This window comes from Heloderma suspectum, chromosome 3 (assembly GCF_057233095.1).
Source record: "Heloderma suspectum isolate Gila_16-S chromosome 3, 16-S_ref, whole genome shotgun sequence".
Classification (NCBI taxonomy): domain Eukaryota; kingdom Metazoa; phylum Chordata; class Lepidosauria; order Squamata; family Helodermatidae; genus Heloderma; species Heloderma suspectum.
In genome coordinates, this window is record NC_139460.1 from 189,129,153 (window position 1) to 189,146,001 (window position 16,849).

The 16,849-nt window shown below is 43.3% G+C and overlaps 1 protein-coding gene across 3 annotated transcripts in view; it reads left to right on the forward strand.

The window, feature by feature from the left end:
• The first annotated feature begins 876 nt into the window (after positions 1-876).
• The window catches only part of SAMD8 (sterile alpha motif domain containing 8), a 29,820-nt gene continuing 13,847 nt past the window's right edge, over positions 877-16,849 (forward strand). Inside the window, exons 1-3 of one of the 3 annotated variants that reach the window (XM_084845202.1) lie at positions 877-1,027; positions 2,502-2,609; positions 14,937-15,532. In XM_084845202.1, the coding sequence (XP_084701328.1) occupies positions 2,607-2,609; positions 14,937-15,532 (599 nt within the window). In that variant the 5' untranslated portion in view covers positions 877-1,027; positions 2,502-2,606. The remainder of the gene's footprint in view (positions 1,028-2,501; positions 2,610-14,936; positions 15,533-16,849) is intronic. The other 2 variants (XM_084845205.1, XM_084845204.1) reach the window with 2 other exon arrangements.

The following is a 16,849-nucleotide window of genomic DNA, read 5'->3' on the forward strand; positions in this document are numbered from 1 at the left end:
AAAGACATTTGCTCCTTGGGAGGAAAGCTATAGCAAACCTAGACAGCACAGTAATAAGCAGAGACATCACCTTGCCGACAAAGGTCCGTATAATCAAAGCTATGGTTTTCCCAGTAGTAATGTATGGCTGTGAGAGCTGGACTATAAGGAAGGGCAAGCGCTGAAGAATTGATGCTTTCGAACTGTGGTGCTGGAGAAGAGTCTTACGTGTCCCCTCGACTGCAAGGAGGTCAAATGAGTCAATCCTAAAGGAAATCAACCCTGAGTGCTCATTGGAAGGACAGATACTGAAGCTGAAGCTCAAATATTTTGGCCACCTAATGCGAAGAGAAAATTATCTGGAAAAGACCCTGATGCTGGGAAAGACTGAAGGCAAAAGGAGAAGGGGACGGCAGAGGATGAGATGGCTCGATAGCATCACCGATGCAATGAATATGGACTTAAGCACGCTCCGGGAGAGAGCAGAGGACAGGAAGGCCTGGCGTGCTGTGGTCCATGGGGTCACGAAGAGTCGGACACGAGAGAACGACTGAACAACAACAACGACGAGCAATCCAGCAACAGCGGCTGGCGCGCAGCGCCATTATGCCGAGGGAACTCCCCGAGCTCAATGGATTTCACCCCGGAGTGCTTGGTAGGGCTCACACGGCGGCCTTGCCATGGCCGGGCGGCGGCGGCCCCTCGTCGCTTCTTTTCCTCCGGGAAATCAACAACAAACGCGAACGCGCCGCGGACATCCCCCCTCCGCCCAGCCCGCGCGAGGCTGCCCGAGAGACGGGCGAGGCCCCGCGCCCGTCGTGGGGCTTTGGGCGGCGCCCGCCCGCGCGGCTCCCTCTTGCGGAAGCGGTGTGGCGTCTGGGTTCTGCCCCTTCCGTCACGTGGGGGTGGTTCGGTTGCTGGCTCGCCTGGCTGGGGCGACCTGGCGGCGGCTCCTCGAGGGATGGGGAAGGCGCGCCGGCGCGGGGGACGAAGCCCCTCGGCCCGGGCTCCCTCCGCCAACACGTAGCGGGCCGGGCCGCGCTGTCAGGTGAGGAGGGGTGCTTGGCCTGGGGGGTGCCCGCTCGCCCCGCTGCTCGCCCGCTCCGCTCCTTGGGGTGGTTGCGGGGAGTTGAAGCTTCTCCTCCTCCTGCGGTGTGAAGGGGGGCAGAACCAGGGCGGGCTGGCGGGGGTGGGGGAGCATCGCTGGGGTGCTGCTGCTGCCGTGATGCGTAAGAGGAGCCTCCGTGTTCGGAGGCAGTCTGCCTTTGCAGTAGCGGTTGTTACCTTTGGGGAACAGCTGGGGATTACGACCTTTGCCCAGCTTGTGAACCTCGCAGGGGCATCTGACTGGCTGCTGTTGGACACAAATGTGAGCGAGATGTCTCTTCTGGCTGATGTGACAGGGCAGGGCATTTTAGGCATAGCTGTGTTTATATATCTTTAAATACCAGCCAGGATAGATGAAAGGAACCTCTATGTACAGAGGCAGTCTCCCAGCTGCTGTACACAGGTAGGGAGCAGCTGCCACCTTCCTGCCCTGTTTGTGAGCTGCTCCAGGGGCTGTTGTGAACAGAATGCTACACCCAATAGGCCTTTTGAACTAGTCTTTATTCCTATGGCTACTTCGAGGGCAGCCTAAGTCTTTCCCCACCTCTCCCTAGCTTACACCCACCCAACAGAGCTCATATGTATGTTAGGTGTCCCTGGCAGTAGAGTTACTACTTAAAAAATAAAAATCTGGCCCTGCTGTTGTACCTTTTAATGGAGTCTCCACATAGAGAGGCAGTGTTCCTGGATACCCGCTTCTGGGAACACACAGCAGGAAAAGTCCATTGTTGTGCTCTGCTTGTGAGCGTCACAGGGGTGTCTGTGAATGGCCATGGAATATGGGAGCTTTGGTCTGAACCTGTTGTGGTATCTGAGGGTGTGGATGAGGCAGGTCTTCTATGGCGTGTGTCTGATTTCGCTGAGGAAAGCATATCCTCTCAGTATTTTGTAGATGAACATAGGGACACCCCCTGGTGTACATGTTACGTGCCTATTTTCACATCAAGGATCGCTGCCTGAGCTGCTTTCTCCCACTCCACCTCACCTGCCACACATGGCTGAAGGCTCTTGTCTGCCTACTGCATGCTGTACTCGTTTACTCTGCAACAGCCTGTCCCGCACTGGCATTTGAAGTGGGATGGGTAGGGCCAAATCACATGCTATGTGAAATACATAGTTCAGCATAGTGTTACTATCTCTTAAATGGGAAGTAGCTGCTTTGGGGGTAATCAGAATTTGAGCTGCATAGCACAGGGAGGGGACTTAACACTTTCTTCCCATACCATCGTCCTGATGAACATTTCCCCACTCCCACCTGCTATTTGGCATGGCAGGAAAGCTGCTGTCAATATTGGAGTCAATATTGTCTCTTATGAGAGTACCCCTATAAGCTTAAAAAAATCTACAATCATTTTGTGCTCAGACTATTGTTTAGGGAGGGTGTGAGAGGGCTTAATTTTTTATTTTTGTTTAAGGAGATGCTAGGACAGAAGCCAACAAGGAAATCCTGCCATCTGCTTTGGAAGGAAGTCTTGTTGTGTGTTCAGACAACTCCTAACTAATATGGGGGGTTGTGAAAAATGGTAACTGTTTTTGAATTTGCCACCCAGTTTGGAATTTGACATGTAACATTTCTGGAAATTTGGAAGCTGTGGACATTTTGGAAAAAATGGAAACATACGTAAATACTTTTATATCCAGTCTGATTGTACATCACTACTTTATGAATATGAAATATACAATTTGTAACTTAGCTGTTTGATATATTTATGAAATTTAGAAGTATAAATGCCTTTGTTTTATTAAAACAATATTTACAAATATACCCAGAGTTGGCGCTCCAAGTTGCAATCCTAAGGGATTGCCAGCCACTCGATAGACAGAGGACTCCCAAGATCTGAGCCCTCTTTCTGTCCTACGCCCTGCTAGCAGGAAGACAGACGTGAAAAGATCTTCAGTTCCTCAGTTGCTTTCCATTTACAGTTACATGAGGCTCTCAGCTCATCTAGCTGACCTACCTTTTTGTGGGTGGGACAGCTGGCAGAGAGGCTTTAGGATCCCAGCCTCTCCTCTCTCCCTCCCTGCTCACCATCCTTATCCCTTTCCTCTCTCCCCTAGCTTTTCTGAGGTCGGTCTTTTGGCCTCAGAAGAGCAGCCACTGCAATGCTTTCTATGGAGAATGGTCTGATCTCGGTTTCCCCCTCCTGAGAACATAGTGGTGTCTACAGTCTTGGGAGGGGGGATCCGCATAACCTATGGTCCCAGGGAGCACAGTATTGCTTTGAGAGAACTTACTTGATGGAACTTACTTCTGAGTAAACATAGATAGGTGTCTGGTACAGGGGGAAGTAACATTAGAGAAAATTACTTATCCTGAACCCATATTTATTTCATAGAATCATAGAGTAGTAGGGTTGGAAGGGGCCTACAAGGCCATCAAGTCCAGCCTCCTGCTCAGTGCAGGAATCCAAGTCAAAGCATCCCTGATAGATGGCTGTCCAGCCTCATCTTGAACGCCTCCAGTGTGGGAGAGCCCTCCACCTCCCTAGGTAATTGGTTCCATAGTTGTATTGCTCTAACAGTCAGGAAGTTTCTCTTGATGTTCAGCCGGAATCTGGCTTCCTGTAACTTGAGCCCATTATTCCGTGTCCGGCACTCTGGGATGATCGAGAAGAGATCCTGGCCTTCCTCACTGTGACAACCTTTCAAGTACTTGAAGAGCGTTATCCTATCTCCCCTCAGTCTTCTCTTCTCAAGGCTAAACATGCCGAGTTCTTTCAGTCTCTCTTCATAGGGCTTTGTTTCCAGTCCCCTGATCATCTTTGCTGCCCTCCTCTGAACCCTCTCCAGTTTGCCTGCATCCTTCTTAAAGTGTGGTGCCCAGAACTGGACACAGTACTCTGGACGAGGCCTAACCAGTGCTGAGTAGAGGGGAACTAGTACTTCCCGGGATTTATCCTCCTACCCTTCAGTAAATATATCATTGAAATTACTAGTATAACTTCATTGTATTTCTGAAATCAGAAAGTGTCTGAAGATTAATTGTTTATGATTCTGAACTTTTGCTTTTACATTTGTGTGCTTCAGAAACTGGAAGGTTTGCATGAGTTGAAAGAAAACACTTTTTCAACATCAAGTCCTTTGAGTGTTGCTTGCTCAATAATCCAAACGGATAGAGTAGCAATGCTATAATAACTAACACTGCTGTCTTTGAATTTTGGATGTAGAAATCTTGCAGCAGCATAATTGGCTGTGACAATATTATTTTAAATAATGCCTTCGCTCATCATTCTGAAAGAGAAAATATTGCAAAAGTTTTGTTTTTCTTAATTTCTCCAAAATTTCATTTTTTCCTGGTGGCAGGGAGGGGATAGGGGAAAGTCTTTCTCCTCCATCTCCTGAATTGTTTTTGCTTTTTCCCTGCACCTTCACATCCCTATCCTGCCAGTTCTTGGTCTGCGGTTTGGGCTAGTAGAAGTCAAAGTGCAGGATAGTCCCATCCCCTCATGTGGCTTAATGGGTGTCACACAAGCTGCGTCATTTCTTTGTTTTGTATTTACTGGTGTTCAGTAAATGTTTAGTAGCAGTACTTTCAAAGACCTTTGTTAATTTCCCAGGCATATATACTTTTTGTGCTAGGGAATATTCTGAAATTACCTGAACAATAAGCACATATTTTTTCATTGAAATGTTGCTGTGTGTCTGCAAAAAAGGTGGCAGGAGCTTTGAAACACTTGGTTGATGAATTTCTGTACTTACCTTTTGCATTTGAACTAATTCAGAACTGTTGTTGTTTGTTCTTTGGGTGTGTTGTTAGGGCTTATTCTTCATGTCAGATGGAGGAGGTATAAACTCACAATAACCTTTGGGCCACCCCAGATGATACACCCACAGCTCCAGGAGAGTGTACTCTACAAGATGGAATTGAAATATGTCCACCCCAGTGCTTTCTTTGGGCCAGAACACCTCACAGGGTTGCTGCTGTGAGGATAAAATGGAGGAGGAGGAGGACTATGTACGCCGCCTTGGGTTCCTTAAGGAGGAAAAAAGGCGGGATATAAATATAAATGTAATAAATAAATAATATAATTCAGTAGGGCTGCAAGGCACTGATGATTAAAGCACAGATAATACTAATACATTTGTTCTTTTGCTATAGAGTGAGGAAATGCATTGAGGATGTAATTCATTATCAAAGTTACATTTTTGTAATGCTCAATTTGCATTATGCTACTCATTTGTGTTTGTATCTCATATAAAGCAATTCCCAATAATTGAAGTATAAGTTTAGATCATTATTACAAGAGTCTGCAGTCCTGGGATCAATGTGCATTGAATTATGCATCTTTGTAGTGTTAAATGATAGACCAGTTTCTCTCTGGAGTAACTAAACAAGTTTCCTTTCTTATTCCTGGCAATGAGTGCTAAGTAAAACATATGCAATGCACAGGTGGGAAATACCATTTTTTGGCCTGGGGGTAGCATTACCCATGTTAAAATGGGTAGTGAACTGCGTGAAAAGCATGTTTTCATATATATACAGACAGAAACATTTATTGTTACGGGCATCTTATGCATTGATCTGTTTCTTAATCCTTTTATTTGCTTGCCAATTTTGAATGTCTGTTTGCAGGATGAGGGAAATCAAACTTAAGTTCCCTGCTAGGGAATTTGGTGCATCTTTGCCAACTAATTCCCCTATATCAGTGGTATGTGGAAAGTGAAGATTTTTATTTGGTGAAGATTTTTGAGGCTTAGGCAGCTTCCAAGTATGTGAAACCTGTTCTCTTTCTACAGTGTCATGATCTTTCACTACAAGTGGGTCAATATCTTTTCCTTTCCCTTGAAAGACATATCAGATTGGATATCTCAGTAACTAAATATAAAAGAACAGTCCGTGTAACCAGCCTGTGAAGCAATACTATCTTGCTTACAGAACAAGACACACTTTTAACTGACTTCTAACAATTTGAGTACAACTTGCATGTTCCCCCAACATAGAACTGCTTGTTTATATCTGTTTTATTTAAAACAATATCCTGCCTCCTAACACCCACTCTTAATAAACCAGTTAAAAATCAGCAAGTGAACCATCCAAAACAGCAATTAATTACTCATCACAAGTGACCTTGACTCCCAAACATCTTTCTGAATAAGCTCTTACATCTCTTTCTAAAAGCCTTCAGGCTTTACAGTGCAATTCTGTTCACATCTACTGGAAAATAAGTATCATGGAGTTGATGGGACTTACTTTCAGATACACATGTAGAGGATTGCAGCCTTAGTTAATATTTTCTAGAAGGCCATTCTGTGGCAGTGGTGAGCAATTCTACTGCTTCCTAGATTAACTTGACTCCACACGGTGATGGAATGCAGAGCAGGGCACCCAGTGGATGTTTTAATTAGTGCTAGAACATATGGGGAGAGACAATCTCACAAGTATGTAGTAGGTCCCAAGCTTTGAAGACCAGTAAGGATTAAAATTGGCACCTTGAGTTGAGCCTGACGCTAACCAGCACAATTATCACAGAATTAGTTTCATATGTTCCTACTTCCCTGCATCCTTCCAGAAACAGGCAGGAGCATTTTGCATCCTTTTTTTTTTTTTTCTTGCACCAGAATTGGCTTCAAGAGCTTTCCCATGTTATCCTATTTCAAGTCTTGGCACTCTCTCGGATCAACTATTGCAAAGATCCTTCTTTTCCAAGAAGAGTTATAGACTATGCAGTAGTTCTTACTGATGGAAGGTGATCTTGGATGCAGCTGCTACCAGGTGCACCATCAGGTCTAGGAATGCTCCAGGCTACAAACCTGTTCCAGTGTGCTAATAGCAACTGCCATTGGCCACTGGTAAAATTGCCCATCCTACAGCATTTGGCCTCCCGACAGTATCACCTCATCTTTTTTGGATTCAACTTCATCTACACAATTCCTTCTACACAATCTACACATTTCTTACTCCAAATATGGTATTGAGATCAGATTCTGTTTTTGTTGGTAAAACCCTATTCTCTACCAGGCAACACCATTGTAAGCCAGTTGCCCAGATGCCTTGCCTCATCTCACTGTTTATCCACACTTCTTGTCTTGCATTTGGACACTTTCTATAGTTATGCTCACTGTCCAGATCCTTTTCCTGCACTGCATATCCCTGCACATGTAAAGCTTTAGCTTCCAGTGGAGTTCCTTAACCCAGGATTGTTAAATCTGTTAGTGATCTATAGGCTATGCCCATCTCCCTTGGGTACAATTGCCTCATTACAGTAGCTCAGGAACCAGCAATCCAGTGCCATCCAGATGTTTTATATTATAACTCTCATTAGCTCCAGCCAGCTAGGCAAATAGTCGGGAATTATGGGAGTTGTAGTCCAAAACTTCTGGAGAGCACTAGGTTGCCTACTCCTGCTGTAGGTGTTGCACAGATCATTGATGGCCTAGATCATGAATAACATCACAGTTAAGAGAGGGATCCAATATTATAACCTAATTGTTTTCATAGTAGTTGTATCTTTTATGCACTTTGCAAAGGCAGGTGTTGATTATTATTATTATTATTACCATAGCTCTGTTTTCTTCTATCTTTGGTTATATATGTGCCCAATATGTATATTAGTGAATCATCTGCTGTTTGTTCTTTGTTATAGTCCGCTAGACTGTCTGGTAGAACTTGATTTGCATGCTGATTGTTGTTAAACAGGATGGCAGAAATTCCAGGAAGAGTTTTGGAAAGAAACATCCATGTAGCCTAGGTTTGCAATAGGTGTGTGCACTGATCACAGGATTCAGTTTGGAACCCAGTTCGGGAAAACGGCCCAATTTGGCCTGGACTGCTTCGGAAGCCAAATGCTTCAACTTCGGTCCAATTCTAAATCTTGATTCAGAAATCCAGATTTTTGTATCTCACATTGACTATTATTGTAAATCAGCAAATGGCTTTTGTCATAATAACTTTGCAGGCGTAATAGCTCCTTGTGTAGGGATTATGTCGGCCAAAATCCAGGCAAATTGGTGCACAGATTTTTGTGCTTCCTGCCTTTAAAGTTTGATATTTTTTTAAGGGAACTGCCAATAGCTTTTTTATTTCTTAGCAGAATTGGGTGAAATCTTCAGAGAGAGTTGCCCTTTCTGAGGGGATCAAGCCCGTTTCAAGATGAATAGATGCAGGGGGCAGAAGGATTGTGCAAGAACAACATTTATAGTTTCAGAGTTTCCAACAAAGGATGTGATTATCCCTTTATACTTTTTGTGGGAAACTGTTATGAAAATGACGTATAGAATAGACATAGCCCTAGTCAAGAAATCTGCAAAATTTCAGAAAGATAAGGTGAGTGTTGAAATGGGGCGGTGGGGGAAGGTTAAGTGATTTGCTTCCCCTTACTGCCCTCCATACATTTTTGGGCAGTTTGTATGAAAATGGCATGGAGGTGTCTCTAGGCAAGAAACATGCAAAATTTCAGAAAGGCTAGGGAGTTGTGATGAATGAAAACCGCTTTACAGCTTTTTTGTTTTCTGCTCAATTTGCACCAGAGTCACAGAGATCTGGTTCTCATGATCACTGCAGCCCACTGTGGCTTATTAGCCACAGCAGGTTGCAGTACCACTGGGTGCTAGGTTGCTAATCCAAGCCCCCGCCAATGCGGTTTCACCGATGTGGTTTCTCATGTCATTTGAACTCAGTAAGGGTGACTTGTGGGGGTGGTTTGCTAACCACCCCACAATGCTGTAGGAGGCCATGGGTTCTAGGTGGTTTGTTAACCACCCCAACAAGCCACCCTCGCCGAGTTCGGATGACACGAGAAGCTGCATCTGGCGAGGGTAATTATGCAAATCAGCCAGCATGTGACCAGCATGTGCAGGGTGGTTAACAAGCCACTGTGGCTTGTTAACCATCCTATGAACCAGGCCAGAGATTTAATAGGACAGGGTTGTGGAGCATACAGTTGCAGATACAGAAGGACCTGAACATGCAACATTTTCCAATCAAGCACCGTCCCAGGTCCCACAAGATTCCACCAAAACTCTTTTAACATTCCTGCGAGAGAGAGAGAGAGAGAGAGAATGTGCACTAGCAAACAGCACTGAAAGCTGGATCAGTCCTTCAGCATTCCTCCCTGAGAGCGCTGGGGCTGGAGGGCATTGGTAAAACCATTCACTGTGATTAGAAGCTAGAGCTCCCAATCTTAAAACGATGTCCTCCCCTCTCCTTCCTCCTTCTCCCAACCCTGATACTATCCTTATATAGAGAGCTTGGTGGGAAATGTGTCAATTTTTGGAGACACACTGTCTTTGTCCTTCTGAATCACTAACAAATCTTCAAGTGTGTTCAGATTTGGATTCAGTCCACTTTGGAGGAGCCCTGCTTCATCTCCCAAATCATCTTGATTTTGTTCTGAATCTGAAGCACACCCCTAGTCTCCAGTTTTAAAAATACTAAATAGAAGAGGAACCTTCCACACATCTCTCCAAGGAATCCAACTCGTGTCAGTCATGACTCAAAGTTTTGGCTATATTGTGCTGTCATAAAACCGAATCTGGAACCTTTCCCAGATCCTGGCTATGGAGTGTCTATGGCATATTTGGTTCCATTATAATTTGCAGCCTTACTGTCAGATGTGACAGTTGCCAGATGCTGACCAAGCTTGAGAGATTCTGTCTCCAGGACTATGGTCCTAAGACGGGTTTTTCTTTCTTACAAATCAAGACTAGGTAGCAATTCTTTGGAACAGTTTGCAGTTACCTCTGCCTCTGTGCAGAAAGACAGCTTCTGTCTGAGGGGCTGTGGATCCGATACCTTGTAGGGGCTAAAATTCAAAATGAACAAAGTAGTAAACATTTGCACCTGTGTTCCCTTAGTTTTTCTTCTTTCATTTTTTTGTCTTGTATCTTTCTTCCTGTGCTGAACTCTTATTTCAAGTATACACATGCTAAGATAATTGTGGGTAAAGTGGCCACATGGATTGCTTGAAATGGGGATAAATGGATTGCTTAAAATGGCAGTCTAGGATGCTTACTTGCCAGGAAATTTACTTGGATAGGCACTATATAGGGATGGGCAGATTCCCTACCTGCTGGTCCAGGTGGGAATCTGCCCACAGGGGGAGGCGATCCCTCCCTCCCCCCGGAATCCGTCTGAGCTGGCTCCGCTCTGCAGCGTTCCCGCAAGGCTGGCTGCCGACTCCACATTGCTGGCGATACAGCTGGCCGCCATTGCCATGCCGTATCGCTGGCTGAGTGAGGGCTAACTCTGGACGCAAATGGCATAGTGGACGCCATTTGCGGCCATAAAGCTGTTAGATTAACGTAAATGCAGCCATTATTTCAAGGAGACTTGATACTGCTTTAATGAGATATGGCTAACCGTGTGCAGAACCCAGAAATGAAGCCTTATTGTAATACCTCTGATTATAATGCAGGCTGTAGGCAAATTACTTGATGTCAAATTTTTTTAAAGGTCATTTTCTGTAAAAGTAAGAAATTTTGTTTATTGTTCCTTTAACAACTTGTAACCTGCTTTGAGTATGTATTCATGTAGAAAAGTGGGGTATAAATTAAAAACTAATCCCTAGTGCAGGACTACTGGCAAAAAAAATTGTCTTGAAAGTTCATTGAGAAAGCATGATCTCTTCATTCGTTTGACCCTCTGATTTCTTTATCATTTGGAACTCACTGTAGACTTACTCCCAAGTACAAGACTGCCACAGTACAAGACCTTTGATGTATTGGCAAATGCACTGCTTGTAACTTCCATCATGTGTGGTTTGAAGGATGTTACTCCTTTTTCCTGCAGTACCAGGGAAAGACTTTTGTCTTACAGCTCTTCTGGAGGCATTCTAGCTGAATACTCTGGGCTCGAGAATATGTATTGGGTTAATCCTTTAAACAACTGATTTCTGAATTTGTCAAAAGGTCTGGAGAGTAATCTTCTGGTGACTCTGTATTCTGTTTTTCTCTGATCCTTCTGTGTGTGTTATCTACTGAGGAAAGGATTAGAATTTTTTCCAGTGAGTTTCCTGTATGTGTGATCAGGCAAGAAACTTGATTTGCAATTTCAATATCTAAATGTTTGGTATGGTGATATTTGACACTGCTGGATTTCTGTTCTTAGTTTGCTTTGGGGGGGGGGGTTTCAATTGAAAAGCAAGATGTAAGAGATTTATACTTCACTTTTCCACCATCTAGGTTTTCATAATAGCTAACAGTTTTAATAAACTGTTTTATAATCTCAGCAGTGACCAGCTTCCACTTACAGATCTTCCACCCTTTCCTATGCCTTGTGTCTACTCTGTTCTCACTGTCTTGGTCTCAGTAGTGGGACAAAGAGTAAGCATTCCCTGGAAATACCCACTTTCTGCCACACCAAATCCAGCTGTGGAGCAAATAACAATGTTCGAGTTCAGGAGGTCAGGGTTGCTCCAGTCGCAAAGTTCTTCCACACAGTTGGCTTGATGGCATTTAGAATCCTTACATACTTCTGAATGCAGACCTCTTTTGTTAGTCCCTTGTCGCCATGTGGCTCAGCAGCATACTTGCTTCCTCTGCTCGTATTCTAGCTTACTATACCCAAGATGGCATGCCCTTGAGAGTGTGCTAGGGCTGATGGGGGACTGAAGTGCACTGGAAGGGTGGGGCATTAGCAACTTTCTCATCTGTTGGTAGTGCAGAGTTGTGGGAGAATAAAGGAAGAAGAGGTTGTTTGGGAAGCCAGAAAGGTAGGCGCAACAACGAGTCAGTTTGGCCAACAGTTAGCATGCCCAGAAGAGGCCCCCAGGTAGAGATCTGTCCCTCTCCCATTGTGGGGAAGCTAGGTGAAGACTCCGTGTCACTTTTTAATGTACTTGCTTCATGCAGTCAGCTTTCTCAGTGATGTCAAGAATCAGAATGAGCTGGGTTTAACAACTGAAAGCTGTGTATCAGCTATTTGCTTATGACGAGTAAGAATTAGGAACCTAGGAAGCTGTCTTTTGCTATGTCAGTCCATTGGTCCAGCTAGCCTAGTATTGTCTGCTCTGACTAGCAGTGGGGCTCCAGGGCTTCAGATAGGAACTTTTCCTGCCCTACCTTAGAGATGTGAAGGACCAGGGAAAAAATGGAAAAATTCGGGAAAAAACAGGTTCTATAGAGTGCTGTGTTTCTGATGCTGTCTGTAGCAGGCATTTCGTATAGTTCTAATCTATTCAGACAATAATTACAAATTTACTGAGTTTACCTTTAAACGTTTTAAAATATAATGATAATTTTATGAGCAAACTAAGTCATACATAAAATAACTTTAGGAACAGAAAGGCTGGTTTATGTTCCTAACACAGACCTCCCCAAGCTGGTGCCCTCCCAATGTTTTGGACTACAGTGCCCAGCATTCCAGACCATTGGCCATGCTGCCTGAGGCTGATGGGAGCTGAAGTCCAAAATATCTGGAGGGTACCAGATTGGGGAAGGCTGCCTTAAAGCAACAAAGTGACTTTAGATCTATAAAGAACACTAACAAATTAAGTATTGCTTATTTTTCAATTGTTCCAAAATTTCCAATCCCCCCCACCCCCAAACCCCCATTTTTCCCCATGACCTCAAAATGTCTGGGAATTTTACATCTCTACTTTATCTGGAGATGCCATGGCTTGAACCTGGGGCCTTCTGCATGCAAACCATGTGCTCTGCCACTGAGCCGCAGGCCCTCTGGAGACTCCCAGACCCGGAAAAATTCTTACATTGATAAAGACATCTTTTTTCTTGGAGGCCACTGGCTCGCAACACATTTTTAACATTGGCATGTGTAAGCAAGCAGGCTAGTAAATATGTTTGTAGGTGAGTAATATTTCTATTCTTCTTTGTAAGGCTGCAGTAAATTAACACTGGATTGGCTACAATAGCAATAAAATGGTGAAAAGGTTTGTTATATAGTTAGTGTTACTACAATATTTTTGTGCGAGTGTGGGAATGTGAATAATTCCTCAGCAGATTGTGTAACATGGTCAAGTCTTTGGACTCAAAACTGTTGTTCAGACTCATTGTTTTATCCAGCAATTTTCTAAATTATTATTCCTAAAGAATCTACATTTTTATTTTGTGAACTTTTAATTTCTTCAAAGAAAAAATAAAATTTACTTGATTATGTCCTGTCAAGATAAGAGATCTTTGAGTGAAACCTTTTTAAGGTACTTGTGCCCCAAATCAGGAGTAGACAGAAAGTAGATCTCCAGATGTTTTAGACTTCAACTCCCAGCTTTTCTGACTGGCAGGAGCTTCTGGCAGTTGAAGTCCAAAACATCTGGAGATCTACCTTCTGCCCACCCCTTCCCTCAGCTATATAAGGAGTACCTATCTTCTTCCTCCTCTCAGTGGCCAGGATCCGAAGATCTACTTACATGCACCCAAGGATTCGTTTTGATTCCCATGGAAATGTGTGGTAATGGACTTGTGTACATCAGGTATATGCTGCATGCATGTGCAGTTCTGTTTCAGCTGTTGAGGAAAGGCGGGGGGGGGGATTTGCCACTTTCAAGGTTTCTTCTTTTGTTTTTGCACTTACACAAATTTCAGGTTTCTGCCAATTTTGCAGAAACCTTCTTTTACTATGGGTAGTGCTACATAAGGATCAACATGTACCATTGAACATTGCTATTACAGGGTATGAAAACATCTCTTTTAAAGGTCTAGGGCCTTTTAGAGAATGCTGATTCCTGTTGTTTAAACAAAACATAGCAGCACACACATACAATGTTGTTTGCATTTATATGGAAAAGGTGAATTGAAGCAACCTTGAATGCTAGTTCATCAACCTGGAGAGGGGTGGGTTCTTGGGTGCTTGGTTTGATTTTCTTATCATTTTTAGGACAAGTATGGAATGTATGGTCATGTACTGTGTCTGTCTATTAAGGGTGATTCATGTATTTGTTCGCTATAGCTTTAATACAAAACTTTATCATACAACTGTATTTGTATGACTTGTATTGCTTTCTTAAGCACATTGGCCCTGATCCAATGAAGTGCAAGTGCTGCAGAAGGCTCTTGCACTTCGTTGGTTAGTTCCTCCCGAGTGGGTAGTACTGGTCAACATTTGGGCACAAGGAAAGCATCAGGTCCGAGTCTGATGTTTGTTTATTTCACCTGTGTGAGGTGGGGTATATCAGTGTACTGAGAGCTATCGTGCATGTTAAGTGATGTTACATGTGCAGTACTTAGGATGTGAGGTCATTGTTGGTTATTGTGCTGCCTTGGAAGATGATGCTGCATTTCAGCTCTGCCATACTCCTTGCTAAGGTTAAGTAGTATGTCACTAGTCTCTTTCCTATAGCAAGAAGCCATTGTTAAAATGAGCTGTAACTATTTGGCCAGATTGGTATTGAGAGCCATATTTGAACTAGAGAACAACCCAGAAGTGTAAATCATTGCCAGCCTTTTAAAGGAAAAGCTGTTTCCAGGTATTCTGGAATGTTGAGATATAATGCTGAGATATAATGGAATTTAAAAATTATTCTGAACTGAAAGTATGTCTTGCCATTAACTAGTGAGCTATTAACTCATCCAGTTTCCTTGTTTTTATTTTTGCATTTTATTTTAATTGATGTTTTAATGAATTTTGTGCACCACCCTGTGAATAAAGGGTGGTATGTAAATAATTTAAATAAATAAATAATGAGGTTCCCTATCGTCTTCAGCATTTTGTGCTGATGGTAATAGTGACCTGCACTCGTAAACCTGTTTCTACATGTGCATTGACTTTTCTGGATTTTAGAATGTGAGCAATTCTGAGAAGGGTAACCAGCTGATATAAGCATAACCACTTTTCTTATTTCATCAAGAAGTAGTGTTTTAGTCTCCAAATATATTTTAAATGGTTTCCTAGAAGAGTGATAACTTGATGCTCACTGGATGTTACTGTACTATCAATCTTAAAATCATCTGGTTTTTAGCAGGTAGAGAAAATGGAAGGCAACAGCCAACTTTGCATTCAACGTTGGTCTACGAGGCATGTGGCCAAATGGCTGAAGGAAGAAGGCTTTTGTGAGTATGTGGATATTTTGTGTGATAAACATAGGCTGGATGGGATGACACTACTGACCCTGACTGAATATGACTTGAGATCTCCACCTCTGGAAATCAAGATTCTAGGCGATATCAAAAGGCTCATGTTGTCAATACGCAAACTACAGAAGCACCATATTGAAGCTTTGGAAGAGCTTGGTTATAACAATGACAGTCCCATTGGTTCACTGTCACCTGTGATTGGCTCTCTTCAAGGAACAGACTGGTTTTGTAATGGTGAAGTGCAACGGGACTGTGATGACTGCGAGCCTGTTGCTGACTTGAATGCTGAGCAGTATCAGTATGCAAATGGGAAAAACAAACATTCTGTGCGAAGACTGAACCCAGAGTATTGGAAGACAGCTTTGAGCTGTATATATGTTTTCATTGTGTTTGGCTTCACGTCGTTTGTCATGGTCATCGTGCATGAACGAGTACCTGACATGCAGACATATCCACCACTGCCAGACATATTCCTAGACAGGTAAGTGCAATTTTAACCGACAAAGGAAAAAGCATTAACCCAGGATTAGCCAACTTAGATGCCAGGCTATAGAGAATTCGATGTAACTTTCCCCATTTTTTTTAATGAAAAGCACCTGCTGGAATCAGCCTAACTATCTGCAACTCCACTTGGGGGAATTATAAATTATTAAAGTGTTATAAATACTAATTTTCTGCAGCTCTTTCCCACCTCTTTGTAAAAATAGCCAAGGTCTGCCCAAGGCCATCAAAAGGGGAAATGGGAGAACGCCTGTATCACAACATCTGCACTGCTGCTCCTCTCCCTAGGATCAGAGATGCATGGTGGATTTGACACCTGTTCCTCCAGCCTATTGCAGTTAGCTATGATGCACTAAGGATTGCAAAGGGAGATTGGGGGCTAAGAAAATGAGTTAAAACTAAAACAGTTAAAACTGTAACCAAAATGTTTTTCTAGAGTTAAGAGAGCAATGTGACCTCCTTGAGTTTAATAAAAATGTAAAAATGACCCTTGGAATTATTTTGAGTTGTACTCTCCCTTCCTACACTGACTTGTGGCTCCACCCTCAAGGGCCGATTTCAAGCCTTAACCTCCTGTAAGCATGGGAGTTAATGGAAGTGAATTGGTTACGGTCAGAGGTGCTGACAAAGTCTTGTAATCTGGACCCCATTTGGAAATTTTGATTCCTTACATGTGTCTGTGAATGAAAAGGCCATTGCATCGCCAACTTTATTCAAGTCATTTTTTTGCTGTAAACTCCTGTGTCTACAAAAATACAACATCTGACCTGGCTCAGGCTGATGAGTTGGCAAAAGCTGCATCTGAATAAGCTATGTCCCAGCACTATCACAATATGTGAAATTGTCTCTGTGGAATACTTCCAAAAAGCCATTTACAGCATGAATTACTGTGCAGTTTCCTCAGTGAAATTGAGTGAGGAATATAGATCCCTTGGTTCAGAAACCAGACTAGGGTATTCTGTCAATGTACTATATTTATACCTCACTTTTCAGCCATGACTGGCTCCCAAAGTTGCTTACGATTAAAACCCACAAAAAGGTTAAAGGCTCAATCCTATGGACCTTTAGACAGAAAAAGTCCTACAACTCCCAGCATCCCAGTAGCCAGCCATGTTTTTTCTGTCTAAACATGCATAGGATTGCACCCTAAATGTATTAAGAATATGTGTAGTACTTGTTGCAGTCTCATAGAATCATAGAATAGTAGGGTTGGAAGGGGCCTACAAGGCCATCGAGTCCAACCCCCTGCTCAATGCAGGAATCCAAGTCAGAGCATCCCTGACAGATGACTGTCCAG